Here is a 21,930-nt window from a genome sequence, read left to right on the forward strand (position 1 = left end):
ATCTACCGCCTCCCCACCCCTCCTAATTTAATCTATTCTAACTTGTTTGGATTTACTTTGTGCTGAGGAAAGACATGCATAATTCTGTATGCTGAAACTGGCTAGAAAACTGCAACTACATTACTTATTTTCAGCTGTTCCACTGAGCAAATGCTTTAAGATCAGCAAACACGTACTGTTCATTTGATCTTTTCAGAGAGATGTTACACCTTATCTGAAAGATATACTCTACTACTGCTCATCATGCTTGGTTTTGTTTATGAGTACATGTCCAGAAGTATTAAGGGTATAAAAGTTTAGATAACAATGCCTCTTTTTCTTTTGTTAATGGTCATCAATTTAAAGCAATTTATAGGCAAAATACATATTTGGTAACCTAGGAAAAATACAATTCTTCTGTTTGCTTTGATAAGCAAGCTGAAGTTAACAGAATCAGTCCTACCTGATGCAAAAGGAAGAGTCCAACAACCCAGTTTTAGAACAGGAAGGAGCTGCTTTCCCTGTGGTCTGGACTAGGAAAGTTGAAGAAAGAAACTTACTGTAAAGAAAAGCTCCATAACTCTGCTGTCCAGGAGGGTCTCACGCCAGGATTCTGTTGGCTTTAGCATCACATTTTGTGAGGATTCAAACATAGCTATATAATGTCTGCCCAGTTATCTGGTGTCAAGGTCAACAATAACATTCCTACTTGGCTTTAAAAAAATCCTAGATACAACAGGATCCATTCAGAAAGAATGTAATGGAAACAAACTTTAAGCCTCTTCACATACACAGCATAATTCATGCATGAGGCCAAGGAATAAAAGGTATTAAGTATTGAAAAAAAGAATGCTCCAGGAATGTTAGATAACAGTTTGATCATAATTATGAGACATACCATAGTGATACGATCACTTTGATAACCAGGGTGTCTAATGTGACACAGCGAGAAGGGAAAAAAGCAACCGCAATTAACAGGTGTTAAAATTTATGCAAAATAGGAAATCATTTTCTAAAAAATTTTCCTGGCAGCTTTTAAAAAAGCCTTATGATAGCTAAAGATAGCTCATTGAAATCTATATCCTGTTTTTCTAAATAGCCAAATATGCATCACAGAATGCAGATATGTTAGCCCTGCATTAATCTACATTTTTTAATCACACTGTGAAGAACAAAAGCATAAGGCACCACAAGGCATCATCATATTAAACACATTTGTAAGAGACACACGTGAAAAATGCGCACACAGTGAAGCCATGATTTTACTGCACTTGTTTCAGTTCCTACCATTTGTTTTGGCATAACTTAATTTACAAAATTCTGCAAATGCTCTAGTATAGAAAAAACACATGAGAAAAACACGTTTAAGCAAGGTTAAATTCTTTGCCAGTCTGATCACACAGAGGAGTGTTTATCAAAGATTTCTGAAAGTGCTTCCTTCTGTGACATGCCTCAATCCAAGTAGTGGTAAAACTGCTTTAACTCAGCAACCTACGTTTTCATTTGTCTTTTTTAAACTCTTCATTATCCTCTCTAATCCCTTTCTAACTCACCCATCAGAATCAGTAACAACATGCTCAGCTGCATGTAATATACTTATTGGTAATGAACTGCATTAACTTTTGTACTGTAAGTCATGAGGTATTATAAAAAACGTGTATCAAAGTATTTATATGCCTAGAAGAAAATGAATTTCACAACGGTATCATCCAGAAAAGCAGATCCCTCGACTTTTGGTGGATTTTGCTTAAGAGAACAACGTATAAAGCAAACATCTAGCTTAAAATGAAGAATTGTGGCACAAGGCAGGATGCACAATTTTAATTTTATTTACACTTGGCCTTCTGAGTTCTGCCAAAACCAGAATTTCCTAACAACACTGTGCAGAACCACTTTCAAAAAGAAGTTACTTTTTCCATGGTGCAGTACCAAGCGGACCTTCACTGGTGGTATGTATCCAGAACTGTTGTCAGCACGTTATAATGCACAAGAACAATCAGAGGTTTTTACAGTAGTGCAAAACAAAATTTCACCATTTTCAAAACTATCAGTGTGTGTTGAACTGTATCAGATCTGAATTATTTCAGATGGGGAAAACCTAAAAATCACAGAATTGTCTACTTTACTTCCATCTCAAATACAGATGTAATTTAAGTCATCAAAAATGCTTCAGTTCTCCCAAATGAAAAAAAAAATATATATCTAGGCATGAAATTATCACATGCAAGCATCCTTTATCAGTAGTAACATTAAAAATTAAAACTAATTTTATCTGGCAAATTAAGCTATGCTTTTTTTCCTTTTCATTTGGAATGTTTTAGAAAAAACAGTATTTTTAAATTGTTTATTGACAATTGTCTTTGCTGTAACTTCAACAAACGATTGTCTTGGAAATACATTGATATCAGAAAATGATCATAGATACATTATCAATCTCTGAAAACCAATTTGCTATTCACTAGGTTGAGTCTACAGAGGGGAGCAGCTACATAACATTTTTCACATGGAATGAAAGAAGGGCTAGTTTGCTCTCACTATTTTAACAAGCCTCAGTATTTAGCAGCACTATCCTGTTATTTTTAGTAATGTTTCTCACACTAATGGACTGATGACATATCTGACAATAGCAGATTTGTGGGCAAAATATCTGTTCACTGAATAATACAAATTATGCCTGCCTTACACCCATTTTCCATCACATACTTGATGTACACAAACATTAGCGTAAGTTGGCTGGAGATGCTTGCTGCCCTAAAATATCTGAACTTATTCTGTGCTATGGTTCAGCCTTATTAGCAGCAGTCCAGTTATCCCAAACCTGAAAAAAAGGCAGTAAATTACCTAGCATATGGTGTACACAGGATAAATGCAGTCTTCAAAGTTAATTTATTTCTCAATACTTATGAGGAAACAAGTACAGAACTAGCACAAGACTTTTTTGTAAGCACTCAAACTATAACACAAACATACAATAAGCATAAATCAGTCTACTGTACTGTCCTAGAGGGTTTGGGGTTGGTTTGTTTGTTTTTAAAATGCAAAACAATTGTAAAATCACTTCTGGTAATAAATACAAATGTTTGTAACATTCCCAATTCTACTGAAGAATGAGTAATTGTCATTACAGTTCACTCTGAATGACACAGAAATCCAAGCTAGGAAACAGATGCATGGAGATGTTTCATCCAGTTCATTAGACTTAGGACATCGTTTCCTACAGAGACTAGAAACTTCTGCTTGAATCAGCCCAGATTATTCAGTAACATGTATGAAGCTCTACTGAAAAGCATAAGATGCCTTTGTGTATGATAAGGCTCATATGCTCACTAATTAGTGCCTAGAGAGGAAGAAGAGGAGACCGTAAAAGAAAACCTGTCTTAAACATTATCTTTGCCTAAATTTATGTAGACATTAGCTCTATGCCTGGTTTTGTTTCATGAGCTGGAGAAATAAGACTAATCTTTTTTAAGTTATAAATTTGTAATTATAAAAAGGTAATTTGGAAAAAGAAATATTGACTTTTTATATAGTTCTTGAAGGATCGTATTAGAAAAGAAAATAAAAGATAAACAGATGTGCAGTTTTCCTCCCACTCTTTGCCTCAGTCCCAGGAAGGGATTGATGGGTGAGGATGAATATCAAAGTATTTCATACCCTGAGGCAGCCATGAGGGATTATAATGTTTCACTTCAGGATTTCTCCCAAGTTCCAGTATCTGAGAATGGATCCCACAGTCTTTTTCCTAGGAGAGGCAAGGCTTGCCCTTCCACAAAGCAGTAAATTAAGAACTCAAAAAATCAAAGCTGAGATTTCTTCTGCCAGATCCCCATTCACAAATCTGTCCACAGAAGCAAAGAACTCAGAAACTGAGGGAAAACTCCTGGAATGCTAAGGCCCGAGTATCTTTTTTAAGTTATTTTAATCACTTTACCTTCGCTGTTTGGAACTTTTCTGGAGAGCTTTGTGTCAGTCTTAGATTTGTATTTTACAAATAAAAAACTGCATTAGAAAGGTAACTGCTTGGAAATCTTCCATCCAGTGTTACAATGCTAACATACTGATTTTATTTGGATTTTTAAGACCTCCTCTGGCTTGCTAGCTACTCAGCCAAGCACATGGAATGAGTCTACGAGCAACTGTCTAAAACTGATATAGAGGCTTGCTGCCCCCTATGGAGAAATGCTTCACAAACCTTTATATGACACGCTTTCAGCAAACATATCCAGCATTCAGAAGGAACGTATGCTTAAATATTTAATCATTAAAACACAAGCATTCTTAACTGTCATAAGAATGAAACAACTACTTTGTGTTGGAGACACTGGACTCAGATTGCAGCAACAGGCGTAGGAAGTGTAGGAAGACCCAAGCTAATTTTAAAACTGGCCAATTCCGGAGCCGCTAACGGTGCAGCCGTACCAGTACCGAGTCTCATGCTGACCACCCAAGTGGATTCTGCAGCTCCTGCCGTATTTTGCTGCTACGGTTATGTAGCTAATATATGCAAGCTAATCACTTCAAGCCTAACTTACACTTAAAGCACCTATGCAGATGCAGCTCAAGTCATGCCTTCCCACTACATACCGTCTGCCATCTAGGAAGATGATGACAAATCACTGCAACACTGGAAACGTAAAATCCCTGGGGCAAGAGAGCAGCAGAAGAAAAAAACTATATATATTTTATCAGTTCCCCTTCATAAAAAGGGTCATTACTGATCTCTTTTCCTCTTCTGACATTAATGCTTTTAAGATGCTCTTACATTGCAAACTGATTTCAGAATTAATTCAGGAAAATCCAAATGTTGAAACACTAATTGTTAAAAAAGTTCAACATCAATACATACTTGTTTAGTGCAATTACAACCAAATTCAGGGGATCTGTCAATCTTCTTGGTTTTGTCCAACTTTGCCTTAAAAAGTTGCTAGAAAGGACTGTCAAGAAAACACATATTACCCTAGAAATAATTTCTAAGCATCCAGAATTTCAAAGTCAGGTCAGTTTTCACCTAAGAGCGACAAGTCTGATAAAAGTAAAATGCAGCTCCCTCTTGCACTCTTAAATACAGCTGTTTTAGTTACACTGAATCTTTCTTTATATCCCAAACAATAGCCAGGATAGTACCCCAACCTTTCATCATTCAGATAAGGACAGATTGCTGTAGTAAACTCAGAATAATCCCAGGCTGCTAACAAACAAAGTCTAAGGAAAGCAGCGCTGCTGCTGAAGGAAATCTATGTTGTCACTCCTTGGTAGAGATTCAATCGTTTCTGTAGCTGTGCAACAAATCAAACTGGGGACCTCAACCTGCTAAAAAAAAGTTTTCAGCCAGGTGGTTCCCTGATCAGTATCATGCTCATCGGAGGTGCCAGGGCAAGATGCTTTTTCAGCAGCAATGCCAACCTGAATCATTCCTCAAAACAAACCTCAAGTTTTCTGAAGCATTCTCTGTGTTTTTCATGCACTTCCATTATGTGTAACAGATGCTACCAATCTGGGTTGGACTGAGTTCAAATCTTGAAAGCCTGTAGAACTATATGGTTCACAGGATCTCCCAGAAAGGTGTCTCATTCTGGCTTGAGGTTTAAAAGGCAGTTTCAAAACAGAGATATGAAGAGCTTCGTTCCTTTAACTGAGGAACACACACACTTAAAAAAAAAAAGTAGCATTCAGATCAGACAAAAGCTTCAGTCAGTTCGTACAATTGCCATCACACCATTTTCAGTGAAACAGCAACGATGCATATTTGTGGAGTGCATCCCATTAGGTTTACGTAACCTGTATTTTAAATCCAATCCCCTATTCCACATTCATTTGACAATTTGCCAGCTTGTCTCCAAGCAAGTAGATGCACCAAATCCAAAACAAGAACAAAAGCTCAAGTTCCTTTTTATTCATGTACTATAATCCATACATTAATGAATAAGGGATAAGTAGTTCTATGACAGATAGTAGACACCTTTTTGTAGCTGGGACACAACTGAAGAAAAATCTTACGTTGTGTTTAAGAACTTTTGCATTTGAGGACATTTATCCTAAGTCCATTAGAATGTGGCTGCCAAGAACAGATAAATCCCAAAGTCAAGAAGAACTGAGAAACATCTCTGGAGATAAAATAATATAAATTGCAATTGCATCCTGACTCCACAGAACATCCACGTCCATGTCAAGGTGCATTAATGCCCAGCAGCATTCAGCTCCTTAACTGGAGACTTTCAACACTCACAATGAACTAGAAGTGAGATCCCTGAAGGCACTCTTGTAAAGGAGAGGGGTGTACCTCTTAGTACAGATCACTTGTACTTCTTCAATTAGTCAAAACATTCATTTAAGAAAAGATGCAGTTGAAACTAGCTCCATCCAAGTAAACAATATTTAACAGTGCTGTAACAGCACTGAAAAAAGAAACTACAGCGGCCAACATGCCACAACAGGCTACCATACGTTCTTAGTGCAAAATAGGAACCCTATGTTACTGTCATTTCCGACAGTACTGCCAAAAACCTGTGAAGCATCCACAAACACCATGTGAACTAATACCTTGAGGTAGCAGATAAAAATAACAATAGATGATTGCTTGTGTGTTAGAAAATTAAATGAAAGAACTGCACGTGACTGAAAGGAGGCCTCCTAGGTCATCTTGCCCTGCCCTTTCTATTGCAGGCACTAATCTCAAGACACTTGAAAAATACTGAGTTCCAACTTGAAAGTAAGGAGGTCCCAGCCTCTCTTCTTCCATTGCTCCAATGAGGTGGCTATTCCAGAATGCATCTTTCATGCTAGCAATAGCAATTACTACAACTCTTCTGTTAGGATTGGCGGCAGCACTGTTCAAGACTGCATTTAACAATGCAACACATACTAAGTTATCCTATAACAGCACAAGAACTCTTGAGAAGTGATAGTTTTTGATGCAATTCTCACAACTTTGCTATTTAAATAACATGCCTCTTGGCAATGGTCACTGCAGTTAATGTACATTTATGCTACCTTTTTTTGGAGATAAAAGAATCTTGCTAAAAGATTGTATACAAATACTGCAGATTACTGTTATGCTGCAGGGAATACTGAGAATCAATCCTATCTTGCCAGGGGAAATACCAACTAAAGGAAAAAAAACATATCTGTGGATACAATGGATCGTTTTACTCCATGCTTCAAGTATTAAATTTATGCCCACTGCTTTGGCATATGTACTGTCAAGATTTGGAAAGAGGATACCAAAAGGATACCAACTGATCAATCAACACAGCAATTCTTACATTCTTACGTAATATGCTATCTATTTAGAAAGTGCAGCCAAGTTAAAGTTCCGCTGCCCATGAGCTGACAGTCAACAGTCACTTTTAAACCAGTCTTCTTACAGAAGAGAGATTTATGCCACAATACAATCAACACGGTACTGTAAACCCCAACAGTTATTGAGTCTTCATCTTCTAAAACCCACATTTCTCAAGGATGATTAAAGCCATTCCAAATTGCATGAAAACAGATTGCTGCATAGAAGGAGACCCAACCTGGGGCTGTAATTCTTACTGCAAAATGAAATGTCCAATGGTAGAAAACAGAGATGGTTATCAAGTGGAGCAGAAGTTCCGAAAAGATTTGAAAGAGCTATGGAAGAGCACTTGTGGTGGTTCAGACTAGAGATCCATCTGATCTCCAGAATGGCCAGAATTTGTTTAACAGCTGTGCTATCTAAAGTAGGCCAAGTAGCATAAAACACTGTTAACCTTAGGCAGCAGTATGGCTTGCTAAGTTATTTCAATTAACACTTATTTACTAGCACCTATAGACTAAATCACTTCTTATTATGTAGAGGTATAAATGCCATCTGGAACTCCCAAGGCTCCACATCTTGCTTGTATATATCTAGCTCTACCACTGCAAACCTTAGCCTAGGGTAAAGTGCTCAAGAAGAACCAGAGCCTTCATTTTCAAACTGTAACAAGATCGGTATTTAGGACTACATCAGAGGTTTACACAGAGGAAGACTAAAATTCAGAGGGATCCATCACTGCACAACACAAGAGCATTTTTCCTTTCTATCAATGATTAAATCTTAGGAGAAAAAAAAAAAAGTGTTCACATATTATCTGAATTCTTACAAATCCCAAATCATCTTCCAAAAACTCTTATAAGATGCAATAATTTCACTCCAGCCTCAGTCTTGTAGGCATATGTGCTAAATTCCTCTCTGGAACCCTGCCAAATCACTTCAGTGATTAGTAGGAGTGGGATATTCACTTTTAATCCATGGCACCTTCCATAAAGACAATTTAATTGTTATTCTGCTTTACAGATGTGAATCAAGGAATATCCAGTTTCAAATAAATTTCTCTTTTGCTGCCTGCTGCATAATGAACAGAATCAAAAGACAACAGAAACACACAGATAATACCTTCTGACCGTCAAACCAGGAAAGCAAATGAAATCCTTTACAGCAGATTTAAAGGCAACATCAAGATTCCTACAGTATGTGTAACTTAGTAGCAATTTCAAAAGGTTTGAAGAGAAAGGTTTATAAAGCAGTGTAAAAATTTGGCTCTTGGAAAGTCTGCTGAGCATCTTAAAGACAGTCTAGCTTTAAGAGGCACTGTAATGTTTTACTGAAATTACTGTCTTAACCATCTATTAAATAGAGAATGTTATTATTTCTAGAATATTCTTCTAGTCCATTTTTGGGCAGAGCATTTTTGTATGCTTCTTCTCCCCCTCACTAAGGCTCTCTGATTCCTATTTCCTCTTCTATGTTCCATCTCCTTCTCTGGACTTTCATAATCAGCACACATCACAAAGATGTCAAAATGGAAGCAATGCCACTTGTGTAAAAAGTAGACACTATTTCTCCTTTCAGCTAGCAAATACCTTTTCTTCAGACTGAAAAGAACCTATTATATGTTCTAATATATGCCCATGCTCTTTTTTGGGAAGTCAGCTGAGCATGCACATTCCTAGATGATGGGGCATTTACCTGCACACTCCTCTTCTCAGAGGGAGAAGAGGAGGACAGATCGGATTGCATAAAAATTAAACAGAGCTTAGGCCTCTTCACCATTTGATTCTGCACTAAAGCAGCACATTACACTTTTCCTCTCCTTTGCACCAACCAGACAGACCATCAACTCATAACTGGGGGCTGCTCTGCTGAACTAGTTTTGCCTTTTAAAAATTTCATGAAGAGCAACAGCAGCTTCTGTATGTAAGCATCTGTCAGCAAGCACAGGAGTGACCAAGAACACTAATGGAAGAAAACATAAATCAAGGACTAAAGATAAGACTTAAGTTTCACATTTTTCTCTCCTCACAAAGACTTTACTTATCAACCAGCAGAAGTGACCAAAGTCAGCTGAAATAAAGGGCCTGACATTAAAAGGATATAATTTGGTGGAAGGAAATTCCAGCTTAAGACCTGATTGGCTAGTGCAAGATAACGCTGAAACACTGAAGACATCTGAGCATTGAGGTTTTCACGTCTGCTGAATTCCTGAAGTACCTCTACTGTGAGCATGAAGATCTGCCGCAGATCGTCCTCCTATAGTCAGGACGAACACAATATATTAATAGAGTCTCTCAGTCATTAATTAAAATGTTGATTAAAAAGAAATACTTTTCTAAAGAGAAAGTTTTCTGTTTTCACCCAATTTTTCATGAAAATACAGAAAATATTCTGAAGTTGTCAGTCAGACCCCACAACACTTTTGCCAAAATTAATACATTGTGATTGTAAAGAATAAGAAAAAAAAAAATCTTCTCATAAAAGTTAGTCATTAAAATAAAAACTTAATGTGTTTTTAACAACTGGTGGAAGAGAGGGTTGGTCTTTGGCATGAAAAAAAGTTGGTAAGTTGTTCCACAACAGTCAGTTTAAAGCAATGCCTTCACAAAAACATTTCTGCCTGGCCAAACAATACATCTGAGACAACCAGACTACACCATCTGCAATAATATTTTTAAATACATAGCTCTCCTTGGCTTTAAACCAAAGCTATATTTAAGACTATCATTGTTCCACAGAGTATTCGTTTTGTTTGCAATTGGTAGCCAAGGAATTAAAGAGTCCAACCACATAAAGATCTGTAGCTCTACGTTCATAAAATGGGCAAAAAGGGATTGCACCTTTTTGCTACAAGTTTTTTAAAAATACATTATCAACTTTCCTGAAGTAGCCAAAATCTGCATTTACAATATATTTGTCCCATTAAATGCTTAGGCACACACTGTACCTGGATGCACCTGGCACCAGACAGTACTTCTGCTTCTCAATGTTTAAATTTTAGAAAGGTAGGTAGCATATATTGATACAGAACTAGTTTACCTGAAATATACGTTTACAGTTACCATGGAACTCCATGCTTAGTCCAATGTTGCTGGTTTTACTTGAACTTGAGAACTCGCTCAACAACGCCGTTAAAATGGAACAGGCCAAAGTTTGCTATAAAAAAAATAAGGGGGAATAATATAACTAAAAGATGTCCAACAATGTAATACCGCCTACATTGTCCTTAAATTTTTTTTATTAGTATTTTTCTACAACTATTACTTCAGTTTCTTCTAACACAAACTAGAACAAGTCAGTGTTTCAGGAGTATAGATCCTTGGGTGAACCATCTCTAACATCAACAAGGCTCCATCCTTACAGAAGAAATTCAAGTATTTGAGCAATATAAAAGCTAGCACCTGTGCAATCACCACTACAAAACAGAAACAAACTTGCTGCAATCCATTTCCCAGCATTGCTGTTTACTTTCTCTCTCTGTGCATAGGGCTTTACAGGTGTTAGCTCAGGGAAGATTCAGTTTCTACTCATTTCTATTGATCAGGTCACTCTGAAGTTTGTTTTGGCCCTTCTTTGCATTTGCTACACTTACCGTGTTGTTATTTGATCGTGATTAAATTTACACCACTGAAAGTGATAAAAGCTAGTCAAAAACAACACCTGCAATACGCTGTCTACTACATCTTTTCCCTCTCTCCCCATCAAAAAAACTCAAGAGGAATATACAGAAAGCTCTGATGCTTGAAAGCTTTTGGATACTTCACTCCAAAGCACAACATCCACAAGCTTCAGAAATAACCTTTAAAACTACTCTATTATAATGTCTCTGAAGTGATGTAAGAATAGGTGAGAAATAGGCACATTAATTTTAGAGAGACAGATCCATGAAGACTGAAGGTTTAAGTATCTTTTTAATTCTCAAAATTTAAGCTAAGGTAAATCAAATGCTTATCCTAAAGCACAACTTAAAAGCCAACTTTCCTTTATGAAACACACTGCTCCAGCCTTTGTTGCTGATTTTTGAAATAAAAAAGCTTTTTTTCCTGATGCCAAAGTCCAGTAACCATCATCACCAGTTTTAATATATTTTTAACATTACACACAAAGGGAAGTAACTATTGTACAGTAGAGATGCAAGTAGTACTTCAGAAGCGTGCCATACACTACTGTAACAAGCACAAAAGAAACTATACCCCAATGAAATGAAAACACTTTTTGTTAAAGAGATGGTCTTAACAAAAAACTTCAAAATTACTGGCTATCCTCCCAGACTCTTTGGAGCCAAGGTGCCAGGGATGGACAGAGGGATAGGAATTGTTAAAGGGTCACGCATGCCAGCAAGTGTCCAGGGGTTAAACAGAAATATGCACACTACCTCTGAACACCCGAAAGATTAAAGTGGAGATGATACTATTTATGCAAGCTCATACAACAGCTGAGACCAGTGCCATCCACCCACCAACTGCAACATCTTTGTTCAGAAATGCCTCTGAAGTCAGTACCTTGACCCCCCAGACAACTAGTTATCTTAGCCAGTATACACTAAATTAACATTCTTACTTGCTAAATAAGTCCCAGACAGAATGAACATAGTGGCTTCATGATAATATATGGGTTTTCTCTTCTACTATATAATACAGCTGTACAGTGGACCAGCATATTGCTGATCAGTTGCTAAATCCAAGTTTTCCCATTTTAAAGAAATAACTTTATTTCAAGTCGACTATTTCTCATCTACAGTCACCACTGTCACACGTCACGTACGATAAAAGCAACATTTAGCCAGTGAAAAAACAGTATCACACTTTAAACTACTCCAGCAAAAGTGCAATTTTGTCAGTTCTATACTAGACCTGGAAATACTTCTAACTAGCTCAAAATTTCACTGTTTTATTTTCAAATTTATGTGTAAGCTATTTACAGAATAAATATTTTTTATTCAGAGGAAATCCAAATTTGATCAAATACAAAAAGAATAGTGTAGGCTAACACCAAGTTTTAAATTCAACATTAAAAGCTCCATATGAAAAGAATTAATCTGGGTGAAAAAAAAAAAAAAAAAAAACCAAACTAAAAAAACCCCTGAAGTTTGGCTCTAGAACAATGCTTCAGATAAGAATATATATTTTTAAAGGAACAATGCAAAGTTGCCAGAGAACACTGTCCAACTTCATTACGTGCCAGGAGATGCACAAGTCTCACAAGGCTCTCTAGTACTTTAAAATGCAGGATTTTATTTGATGCTTGAATTACTGACACGCTGATACTTTTCATCTCAGAGAAGCCATGATATAAGGACATCATTAGTTGCAGTTAGAAATCTGTACAGTTTGATGCTCTATAATATACCATGATTACCATGTGGTATTGATGACTGCACTGGTACAACAGCCTGGCTAAAGTTAAGCTGCTTCTGCTTTATCACGCAAAGATTTTCACACCAAGTCACCATCCAGACCACCACAGGACAAGCAGGGCAGTGACGCAGATTACCTATCACTCGCAGTTGATTGCCAATTATTGGAAAACAATCAGGGGGAAAAAAAAAGTTCAAATGATGGGTAAAGAGAAATAGGAAAAAAAATGTTTGTTCCCACCTTGATTACAAATAGTTAGTACTAGTTGAAATAACAGATATTTTCTCCTTCCATTTCCTCCAGTTTGTTTATATGATATATAATAATTTATTCTTTCTGTTTGGATAGTAACATGATAAAAGTGTGTTCCAGATTTTTCTGTGTGCTTTTCTCTTGATTTCAAGGAGAAATTTAAAAGGAAGGTTACATTTTATAATTGACAGTAAAGAAATCCCTTCAAAGATGTAGAGCAATGGATGCAGCGAGGCTGACTGCTAAGAGCCTGGCAAAGCAGCTTGAGCAGTGACCTGCCCCTCTGATTTCAGTAAGAGCTATTTCAGGTAGTTCTGACATCAGCACCTGCTTTGAGCACGAAAGGAGAAGCGTAACATTACTAGAGATTCACACACTTCATTCCCTCCAGCAGCCTAGCGCACAGCAAACCCCAGGGCACACTGTATCCTGCCGCTCTCCTCCCTCCCACCGATTCCCAGCTTCCCACCTACACCTTCACCTTGGTATTTCAATACATGGGCTGTAAGCCCTGTCCCATTCCCTCCTGTTCCCAAGGGCACTGTGTGACCTACAGGCACACCCATGCCTGTACCTACACTTACTCCTTGCATCCACAAGGAATTAAGGACTCCCATATATCCAGGTCACCAGAGCAGAAGACGACCAAAAATAAGACACTGGCCAGTAATTTAAAATTTACTGCAACAGGCTAAGAGGAGATTGCTTGAGATTGGTTTCCTAGAAGGTAGATGCCAACCCCCAGGAGTTTAGTTTACAGACAAGAGCAGGGGAACAGATAAAGACCTGTAAGCTGCCCTTGAAATGTGAAGCATTTGCATAGAGCTGCCTACAAAACCACCACTGCTTCCCTAAAGTGCCATAAAACTACAGGAGATTACATAGATTGTTGTGCTTAGAAGTAAGGTTGTAATTTTCATATGAATATTAACAAACTAATTAGCTTAAAAGAACATGTGCCCTGCCATCTATTGAACTCCTCTGTAATACTTCAGAAACTCTTGAATAAAGCTTAAGTAAACTTTACTAAAGCTAAATTTTACTGTATGAGAAGTAACTTTACTGAATGATAACTACTAATAATTTGAAGTATATTTTTTTAATTTACGTGTATGTTTGGTAAGAAGACACTAAGTACCTCAACACAAATACATGCTATTAGAAGAAAGATTGCAAACATCTGAACAATCACATAATTTCAGATAAACCAATACAGTTGTGCTCTGTGAAATAAAATTACTTTCTCTCACACATAATAAAATCGAATGCACTTAATACATGTAAAGTTCTAGGGTGGAGGGGTTTGTAGTTGTGGGGTTTTTTTAAGGTTTTTGCCATGCCACAGAAGATACTAACAATCCAATTTAGTAATACCATACAGCAATAAGTAGAAAATACACGTGACTTTGGGCATCATATTAAAAGTCAGATCTAAATGTCTATTGCACAGTAATACCATTAACTTCATACCAGTAAGAGTACATCTCTGAACCTAGTTTGACTCACTCGCTAGCAATTTCACTAGTTCTGCCACAAGTACATACCCAAACAATAACCCCATCTAACAAAATAAAATACTTCTCTTGTTGAGAGCAGACTGCCTCTGAGAATAGCTTGGCACTCACCCCAGTTAGCTTTATTACCAGGAATAAACTTTATGAAAGATCGCTATACATAAAATAGACTCTCAGCTGCTCAAACAGAAGATCAATGGGACTTGTGATAAGAGATTAACTTGGCAATCAGACACCCAGTAGTAACATCGTTTTAGTGGTTTTCTTTTTAAATTACTCTTACAAAACACAGATACTACAGAAAGACCATGCACCGTTTTAACAGTAAGCAACATTTATGTACCATTCAGAAAACTCAGATGCAGGAGATAAATGCAACTTATTCCTCCCAATGGAATGTCCCCTATAACAAAAGTTAAAGCCATAATGTTTGAAGGGATTTCACACTTGTGCCTGGACTGCCCATGGAATAAGTGAACTGCTTCATTTGAGGGTAGTTAGGTTACAAAGCATCTGAAAGGAAGAAGAGTTCAAATGCAGCATAGCAAAAAAAGGACATGTGGTACACCAGCTCTGAGATAGAAAAGCCAACAGACAAAGCAGAATTAACTATACCGCCAACAATGTTTCCTCTGTTCTGAAATTCAGAGCGGATACAGCTAGATTGTCAGAGGCTCGATTAAATCATTCATTTTACTACAAAATCTAAACTATCAAGCGACACCCTTCCCACTCCCTGCAAGTGTCATTTATTCCTACAGAAAAATGAGTGAGTATATTTAAAATTATAAAGGTCTCACCTGAACAAAGCAAATCATAAGATCTGCCTTGTTACATTAGAACTCTGACAGCCTGACTATGCATTTAGAGGACTTTGTCTCCATCCATGTAATGTAAATTCTGTTACTGAAACCAAAGGAAACCCACAAGAAGCATTTAATAATATGCCCAAACGAGCTAAGTTTAACTTGCACAAGAGATTTACTCTTTGATTCTTCCTGCTATCTGAGAAAGAATTTGCTATGCTGCTCCTAGGTGATAAAATTCTGTAGTGAGAACACATCAAGAGCAATTTTACCAAATAAATTGTTTAAAGCAAGGCTTCACTGATAAAGGCAGTAATATACTACTTCCCTGACTTCCCTGAATAAGCACAGCTGCATTTGCTAACTTTTTCAGAGTAAATCCCCAGAATGTAAGCTGCAACTCCAAATGGAAAGGTTAACAGGATGGCCACAGGACCAAAAGAAATACTATTATGTACACAGAGTAACTGGGACCACTCCAGCTTCTCAACTTGCGAGTACTTTTGGGGGTGAGGGGGACAGGAAACCCAGAAACTGTAGTAGTAGTTCCCAACCAAAGAAAACCAGAATATATTCTGAAGAAATATAAGCAAGTGCCAGGAAGAACCCACTGGATTTTATCTGTTTGTTCCTTCCCAAATGAGCCAACTGGTGGAAAAAAGCTGTAGAGCAGGGACGGGATGATAGGAATCGGACCCACAGCTGCAGTTTTGTGCTGTCAGCAGTAAGGGACTGGCTGGGCAGCACTCCCCTTTTCTCCTGTTCCCCCTCTGCCACCGTGCAAAGACAAATGAGCAGCACCAGGTTCACACACCACATCTATAGTGGCACAATAGAGAAGAACATGCTTCCCTTCCTTGAGGGGAACTAGGCAAACCAAGCAAGGGAAAACCCCAGGATTGAGCGGAGAAAGAGAAAATCAATTTCTGTGTGAATCATTTGGGGCCACAGGAAGATAATCTTGTGGCATGTGAAGCATGCAGGCTTTGACCAAAGAGAGAAGGGAAGTAGCAGCCTCTACTAATAATGGAAGAGGTCCAGGCAATGTTTGCTGGAGCTTAGGATGCAAAACATGCTTTTCTTTGTTTTTTCCTCTCCTCATGATTTCTGCTTCACAACTTCACCTATTCCCAGAGAAACAATCTCATTAAAAAAAGTGAAGGCCTGAAAACCATTTATCTAGAGGTAAAGTATCCTTCTCCAGGTTCTTGTCTGAAAGGCAACAGTTGAATCTTCACTCCTACGGTAGTTGCATGAACAAATCCAATACTTTCGATTAAATTCACATAATGAATAGTAAGAATAGCCATGCAGCTCTCCATCAGTATCACCCAGATGTAAATATACATCATTTTGGCAAATACTCTTTGATAGGCAGGTGTCCCCTCTTCCCCACTTTTCCCAGTACTCATTCCCGGTGTGGTGCTTCTTGTCTCTGCCTGCCACACTGCCAGATATGGCAAATGAGCTGTGTTACATGGCTGTGCTCCACAGCAGATCTGCTTAAAGGAAAAGAAAAAAGAAGAGGTTGGGGAGGGAAAAGGCTGGTTGCTTTTAAGTAGACTCCCACACAGATCCAGTTTATTACTGAACATGCATATTCAGAAGGGTAGTACCTCTGAGAGGAAGAGGGACTTATGACTGAGCAGCTAGGGTCAATAAACTACTTAAAGAGGCTTTTTCCCTCAAGCCTGTTTATTTGCGTGTCACCACAGTAATAAAATAAACACAGGTGTAACACATGGAAAGGCATAATTTCTTCCTTCCCAGTGAGTCTGAGGTCTACAGGTGAGGGCCTCCAGATCTGCACAGCTCATGAGACAACAGAATTGAGGAAACAAAGAGTCCTGGATGCCATACCTAGAAATGGGGGCACATATCTCTCCTCTGGATCATGTCTACCCACTTCCCAGGCCCATCTCTGAAACTGTAGCTCTGTTGTAAATGATAACACTTGGAGCTATCAATTCTAATATTACAGTTATTAAGGAACTAAGCTCAAGTCTTGCTATACTGCATCTCCAGTAAAGTAGGTTGTCTTTCAAAAGAAAAAAATCAGAAAACTCTAAAAGGCAACCTGGCTAATACAACTACTGAAAAAATACTTATGTTTTAAAGTTTAAAGTTCTCTTACATTTCTATTATTGAGTTTTAACCTCCTATTTGGAAGAGTTTCTGGATCCCTAAAATTCCCAAACCAATCTTTAACACACTAACTTAGGCCTTTATAGAGCACTTGTCAGCATGAAGGAAACAACTTAAATATCCTGGTTTACCATCTGGTTTTAATACTCAACATGTCTCAAGGGCAGTAAGGTTCACAGGGCAAGGTAATAATTTTATTAGACCAGAAGATACAGCTCAGGGTAGAGGGGGGAAAATAATATATATGTTTCTGGCAAAATGTAGAAGTCATGAGAGCCTCTCCAAATCCTACTCTACCACATGAGACCGCAACAGCTAAACAGGAATCCAGAAGTAAAATTTCTCTTAAAGAACATAAGAACCACAAGTGCTAAATAAATGTAACTAGTTATATATGCAGCCATTATTATTGATAGATTAATTTCAATTAAGATGAATGCCTAGAGTTCTACTTCTTAATAATTCCCACTGTTCACATGAAATCCATCCACAGCACATTCCTCAGCAGTTTTAGGTAACCTGAGGCATCTGAGTCTCCTCTTTGGCCCAACCATTAACACTGGAAAACGGACCAGCAGATTTACAGATTTTAAGAGAGATGGAACTGTTAGGATCTCAGAGCTCTTCCAGTAAGTCTTGATTAGTCGTCTTGCATATAAAGAAAATTTAGGTTTCAGGTATGGAGCTTTATATTAGAATAGATTATACTGTATGTGTTGTAGATCATAAAAAGCACACATTCTGTTGCTTCCCAGTCCCATGGCAGGTCTACAGCAGCTGGACCCCTCTGCATCTGCCTACCCATATTCTGGAAGAAATCAAGGTATGACCCGTATCCTAGACCAGTTTCAAGCAAAATTCATCTGACTGTGTTCATATGCAGACCAGTTCCTCCTCCTGGGAACCAGTCACCCTGCCTGCCAGGATTCCTGACCTTCTGGCAGGGATGAAGGACAAACGAAATCCTTCAGCTATGCAAAAGCAGAGTATTCTAACACAAAAAGAAAAGGCCAAGAAATTGAAGGCATTTATAGTTGAGAAGAACTTGGCCCACACAATTCTCAAAAATCTTGAAATCGGTGATAAAAAACACATATTTAGCATTTTAAGATTGGCCTATGATACTGTGTCTACTGCCAGAAGCTCTGTCCCCCAGAGATGAAGATTTTGAAACGAGATTCTGAAATTGCTATTGGAGGGAGATTACAGGCCCTCCTTCATGAGCAGAAGGGTGGCTTGTATTAATGTTACAGGAAGAGCCAGGAAAAACAAAACCAGGAACTCCAAAGCTAATCCTTGTCCTCCCAGAGGACTACTACCTAAACTCATTTATAAAGTAACAGGCAGCCAGACCCTCTACAGTTTGCCTTCTCTTCCCAGACAGAGTTGTTTTTTTTTTTTTTTTTCACGAGATCCATAAAGGTTCATACAGCAGAGAAGCGGCAGCAGAAGCCAATGTTCCAAGTTCAAACTCTGGCTCTAACCATGCATCTTTCCCATCCCTATAGTATTAACTCTCCTTAGTGCCCTGCTATTTCCTTAGCATGTACACTGTGTTCCACTATTGAGAGATTACTCAATACTAAAGCCATCTTTTTCATCTCCTGCCCACTTTCTTCCTCTCATCACTATTGCTCTCCTTTTCTTCCTTCCAATCTCCTTTTCATATTTTCATTCTCAACAGTTTATCCATGACTCTTGTTCCCATGTCAGTTTGATGCATTACTCAACATACCTTCAAGTTCTATCCTCAAAATACATCAATTTCTAAAGATATTTTAAACTAATACTCTAGAAGTTAAGGTATTAAGCATATCAAATCCTGCAAAAAAAAGGACATGTGGGAAAGACACAGTACCATTCAGTGCTGCCCTTATTACACCAACCTTCAGGACTTGACCGTGACAAGAAGTTACTGAAAAGTCCCAAAGGTTTCATGGAACAGGAGTGCCCAACACACAAAGCTAGAAGAGATGTCTGACAGGAACTGTGCGGAAGGTTGCAGGGAATGGAAAGGATTAAGTACCTACTTTATTCTTGTAAGATAAAGAAGGGCCAGGAAGCTTCAGAGCCAGCAAAGAGGAGAAGGCAAGATGGAAGCAGGCAAGGGACCACTTCACTTTTTTAAAAAGGACTTTCAATTACAAACAGCTGTAGAAAGCCATCATCAACAGCTAAGAGCCACATTTGAGAGCTTTAAACATCTCTGAATATGAAGTGACCTGCTGCTGACTCCATATGTTATATTTCTCAGCTGCTGGAGTGAACGTGAGGTAGAACACAAACGGGTGGGCAATTGGTCAGAGGAAACATGGAGCAGAAGTCTGTGAAGGATACACAGACTTTTCGACAGAGAATTAGGAGTCACAGAGGTATGACAGACTTCTGAAACTTGAGTGTACAAGACTGGAGGCAAGAGTGCACATCACATCACAGAAAAGGCGTGTTAAAAAAGTGGAAGAATTCAGGGAGACACAAGAGGGCTGGAAAACACGTGTCAATCTCTCCCAGCTCCCATATCTTAGCCTCCTCCCTGACTTGGATGGAGGCCTGTTTTTATAATATAAACACATCTCCAGTGAAGTGCAGAAGCACCTGTGACCCTGCATGGCACTGTCCTGACAGCACATTTTGGACCTTGAAAGCAGTACCACTCCCTTAGCTTCATCCTGTACCCTGAAGCACCCTCAGCTGAGGCTCCACACAGCAGCAAGGCAGCTGTACCCCTGTGGTTCCATACAGCCTGATGGGCACAGCTGAACATTACAGGGACACTAATAAAAAAAACACCCACCTATATTTGAAAAGTGGATAATTCATTGTATGATCTATGCCATAGAACCTATCAAACTTACTATATATTTACGCAGCAGGCCTGCCCTGAACCCACTTAGAGCTCAGCTGTGGCAAATACTGTCCTAACATACAATCTTCTTACTGTTTATTATTGCATATGTCAAGTCCTGAATTACATGAAGGTGTGCCAGTACCAAAGTTTCTCTTGCAGCAAAGTCTCAGAAGATTACAAGAACATTTTAACAAATAAGAACGATTTTATAATATAAAACATCATATACACATAGGAGCATATGTTTATAACCAGCTTGCCAAAGACTAACAAACATATATTGAGCCTTACAGAAAAGATGTTCGTTCACATGTCATTTTTCACTAGTAAGTCATAGTAATAGACTGGAATTATATACTCAAGATGTTTTCAGTACTATTCTTAAAACTTGGGCACAAATACTTTGGAAAAACTATGGAGAAAGTAATACTTGTGAAGACACATGGATAAAGGGAAATGAAAAACTGAGGCAAACTTGGTCTCTGTATGGTGTCAGTGAGCAGAACTTGGAGAAGAGGAGAGTGAAATATTGCCCCTTCCCACAGCCAGAGCTCCTCTGTGACACACTCTTCTGCAGCAAGCCCGGGACGATACACTTAGAGCAGACAGTCTTAGCTTGCTATATGCTGTGGTCAGTGTAGTGTGTCTGTACATAGAAGTTGTGCAAGAGTTAGTTCGGAGAGAACTTCTCTGTCAATATCCACGTTTCTACTTACTCCACTTTTATATCTTTATGGGAAGATCATATAAAGTATGTGAGCATACACACTGGCATGCATAAAACTTGAAAGCCTCAGTTGTAACTCCGTTTTAATAACAAGGCTGTGTTTCCTGGAAAAAAAGCATGAACTCAGCATTGTTCTAAACAAATACACATTTCTATCCAAATTATGCACAATCTAAAGACTGAAATGTTCTCCTTATGCTAAAAAACTGTGAAATTGAGGTTTACAAGTATAACTGAAATTTCCATACCCTGGAGGGATATCACTTGTGCTCAGAGGTGACACACTATTTTTAGGACCATGACATGAGTTGCATTACTTCTAGTACACTTTGATTGAATTTTCAGTTAAACATTTGCTGCTCACATTTAGTACAACTGCTGCTCTAAACGCTCAGCAGTGCTACAAGCCAGTTCCCTCAAGGTTTCTGAGAAAAGCTTCAGTTAAAGTTTCAGCATGGAATCTACGTACTTTTCGATTTGCATCTGGTAGGAGAAAAATCACCTCTGTTTAATCTCTAGTTACATGCCTCTATTATGACCTATTCTAAACTTATCTCCTGGCATAGCAAACGGAATTTCACTAAATGCATAGATAGATATTGGACACCTTGTTTCCACTTTGAGCTCAGTATGGAAGGTAACACTTACCCCTAGTAGTATGACATTAAATCTAGAGTAAGTTTTGTATTTCCATTCCACATTTTACTTCCTCACACCCCTTTCTCTCCACCTACCCGTCTCTCAGAGAACAGCAGAGGCCTATGCCTCTCACTCAGTAGCCTATTCCGACAGCTGAGCCACAGGAGGGTGCAGCACTGCACAGATGGAAGGGGAACAGAGTGTGTAAAGAACCTGCCAGCTAATGGAAAATCCATTTTAGATCATGCTGTTTCATTAAAAAACCCAGAGAAACAAAAAAAGACACACGTGGCACTTAAAGCAGCTATTCAGAGAAACCTATTCCCTAAAAAATATGGTGTAACTGTGTACTAAAGAATTACACATACTACTCCTAGTCCCAAA

At 38.3% G+C, this 21,930-nt stretch overlaps 1 protein-coding gene across 2 annotated transcripts in view; it reads right to left on the minus strand.

Annotated features, from left to right (window-relative positions):
- The window catches only part of XPO4 (exportin 4), an 86,192-nt gene that overhangs the window by 34,255 nt on the left and 30,007 nt on the right, over window positions 1-21,930 (minus strand). The window contains exons 5-7 of one of the 2 annotated variants that reach the window (XM_042792442.1): window positions 10,298-10,414; window positions 9,361-9,514; window positions 540-652 (exon numbers count right to left, since the gene is read on the minus strand). The exons of the other annotated variant lie outside the window; for it this stretch is intronic. Of the exons in view, the coding sequence (XP_042648376.1) occupies window positions 540-652; window positions 9,361-9,514; window positions 10,298-10,414 (384 nt within the window). The remainder of the gene's footprint in view (window positions 1-539; window positions 653-9,360; window positions 9,515-10,297; window positions 10,415-21,930) is intronic. 2 annotated transcript variants of the gene reach the window in all.

The sequence above is a fragment of the Tyto alba genome, unplaced genomic scaffold, assembly GCF_018691265.1.
Source record: "Tyto alba isolate M040663 unplaced genomic scaffold, T.alba_DEE_v4.0 Super-Scaffold_2, whole genome shotgun sequence".
Taxonomy (NCBI): Eukaryota; Metazoa; Chordata; class Aves; order Strigiformes; family Tytonidae; genus Tyto; species Tyto alba.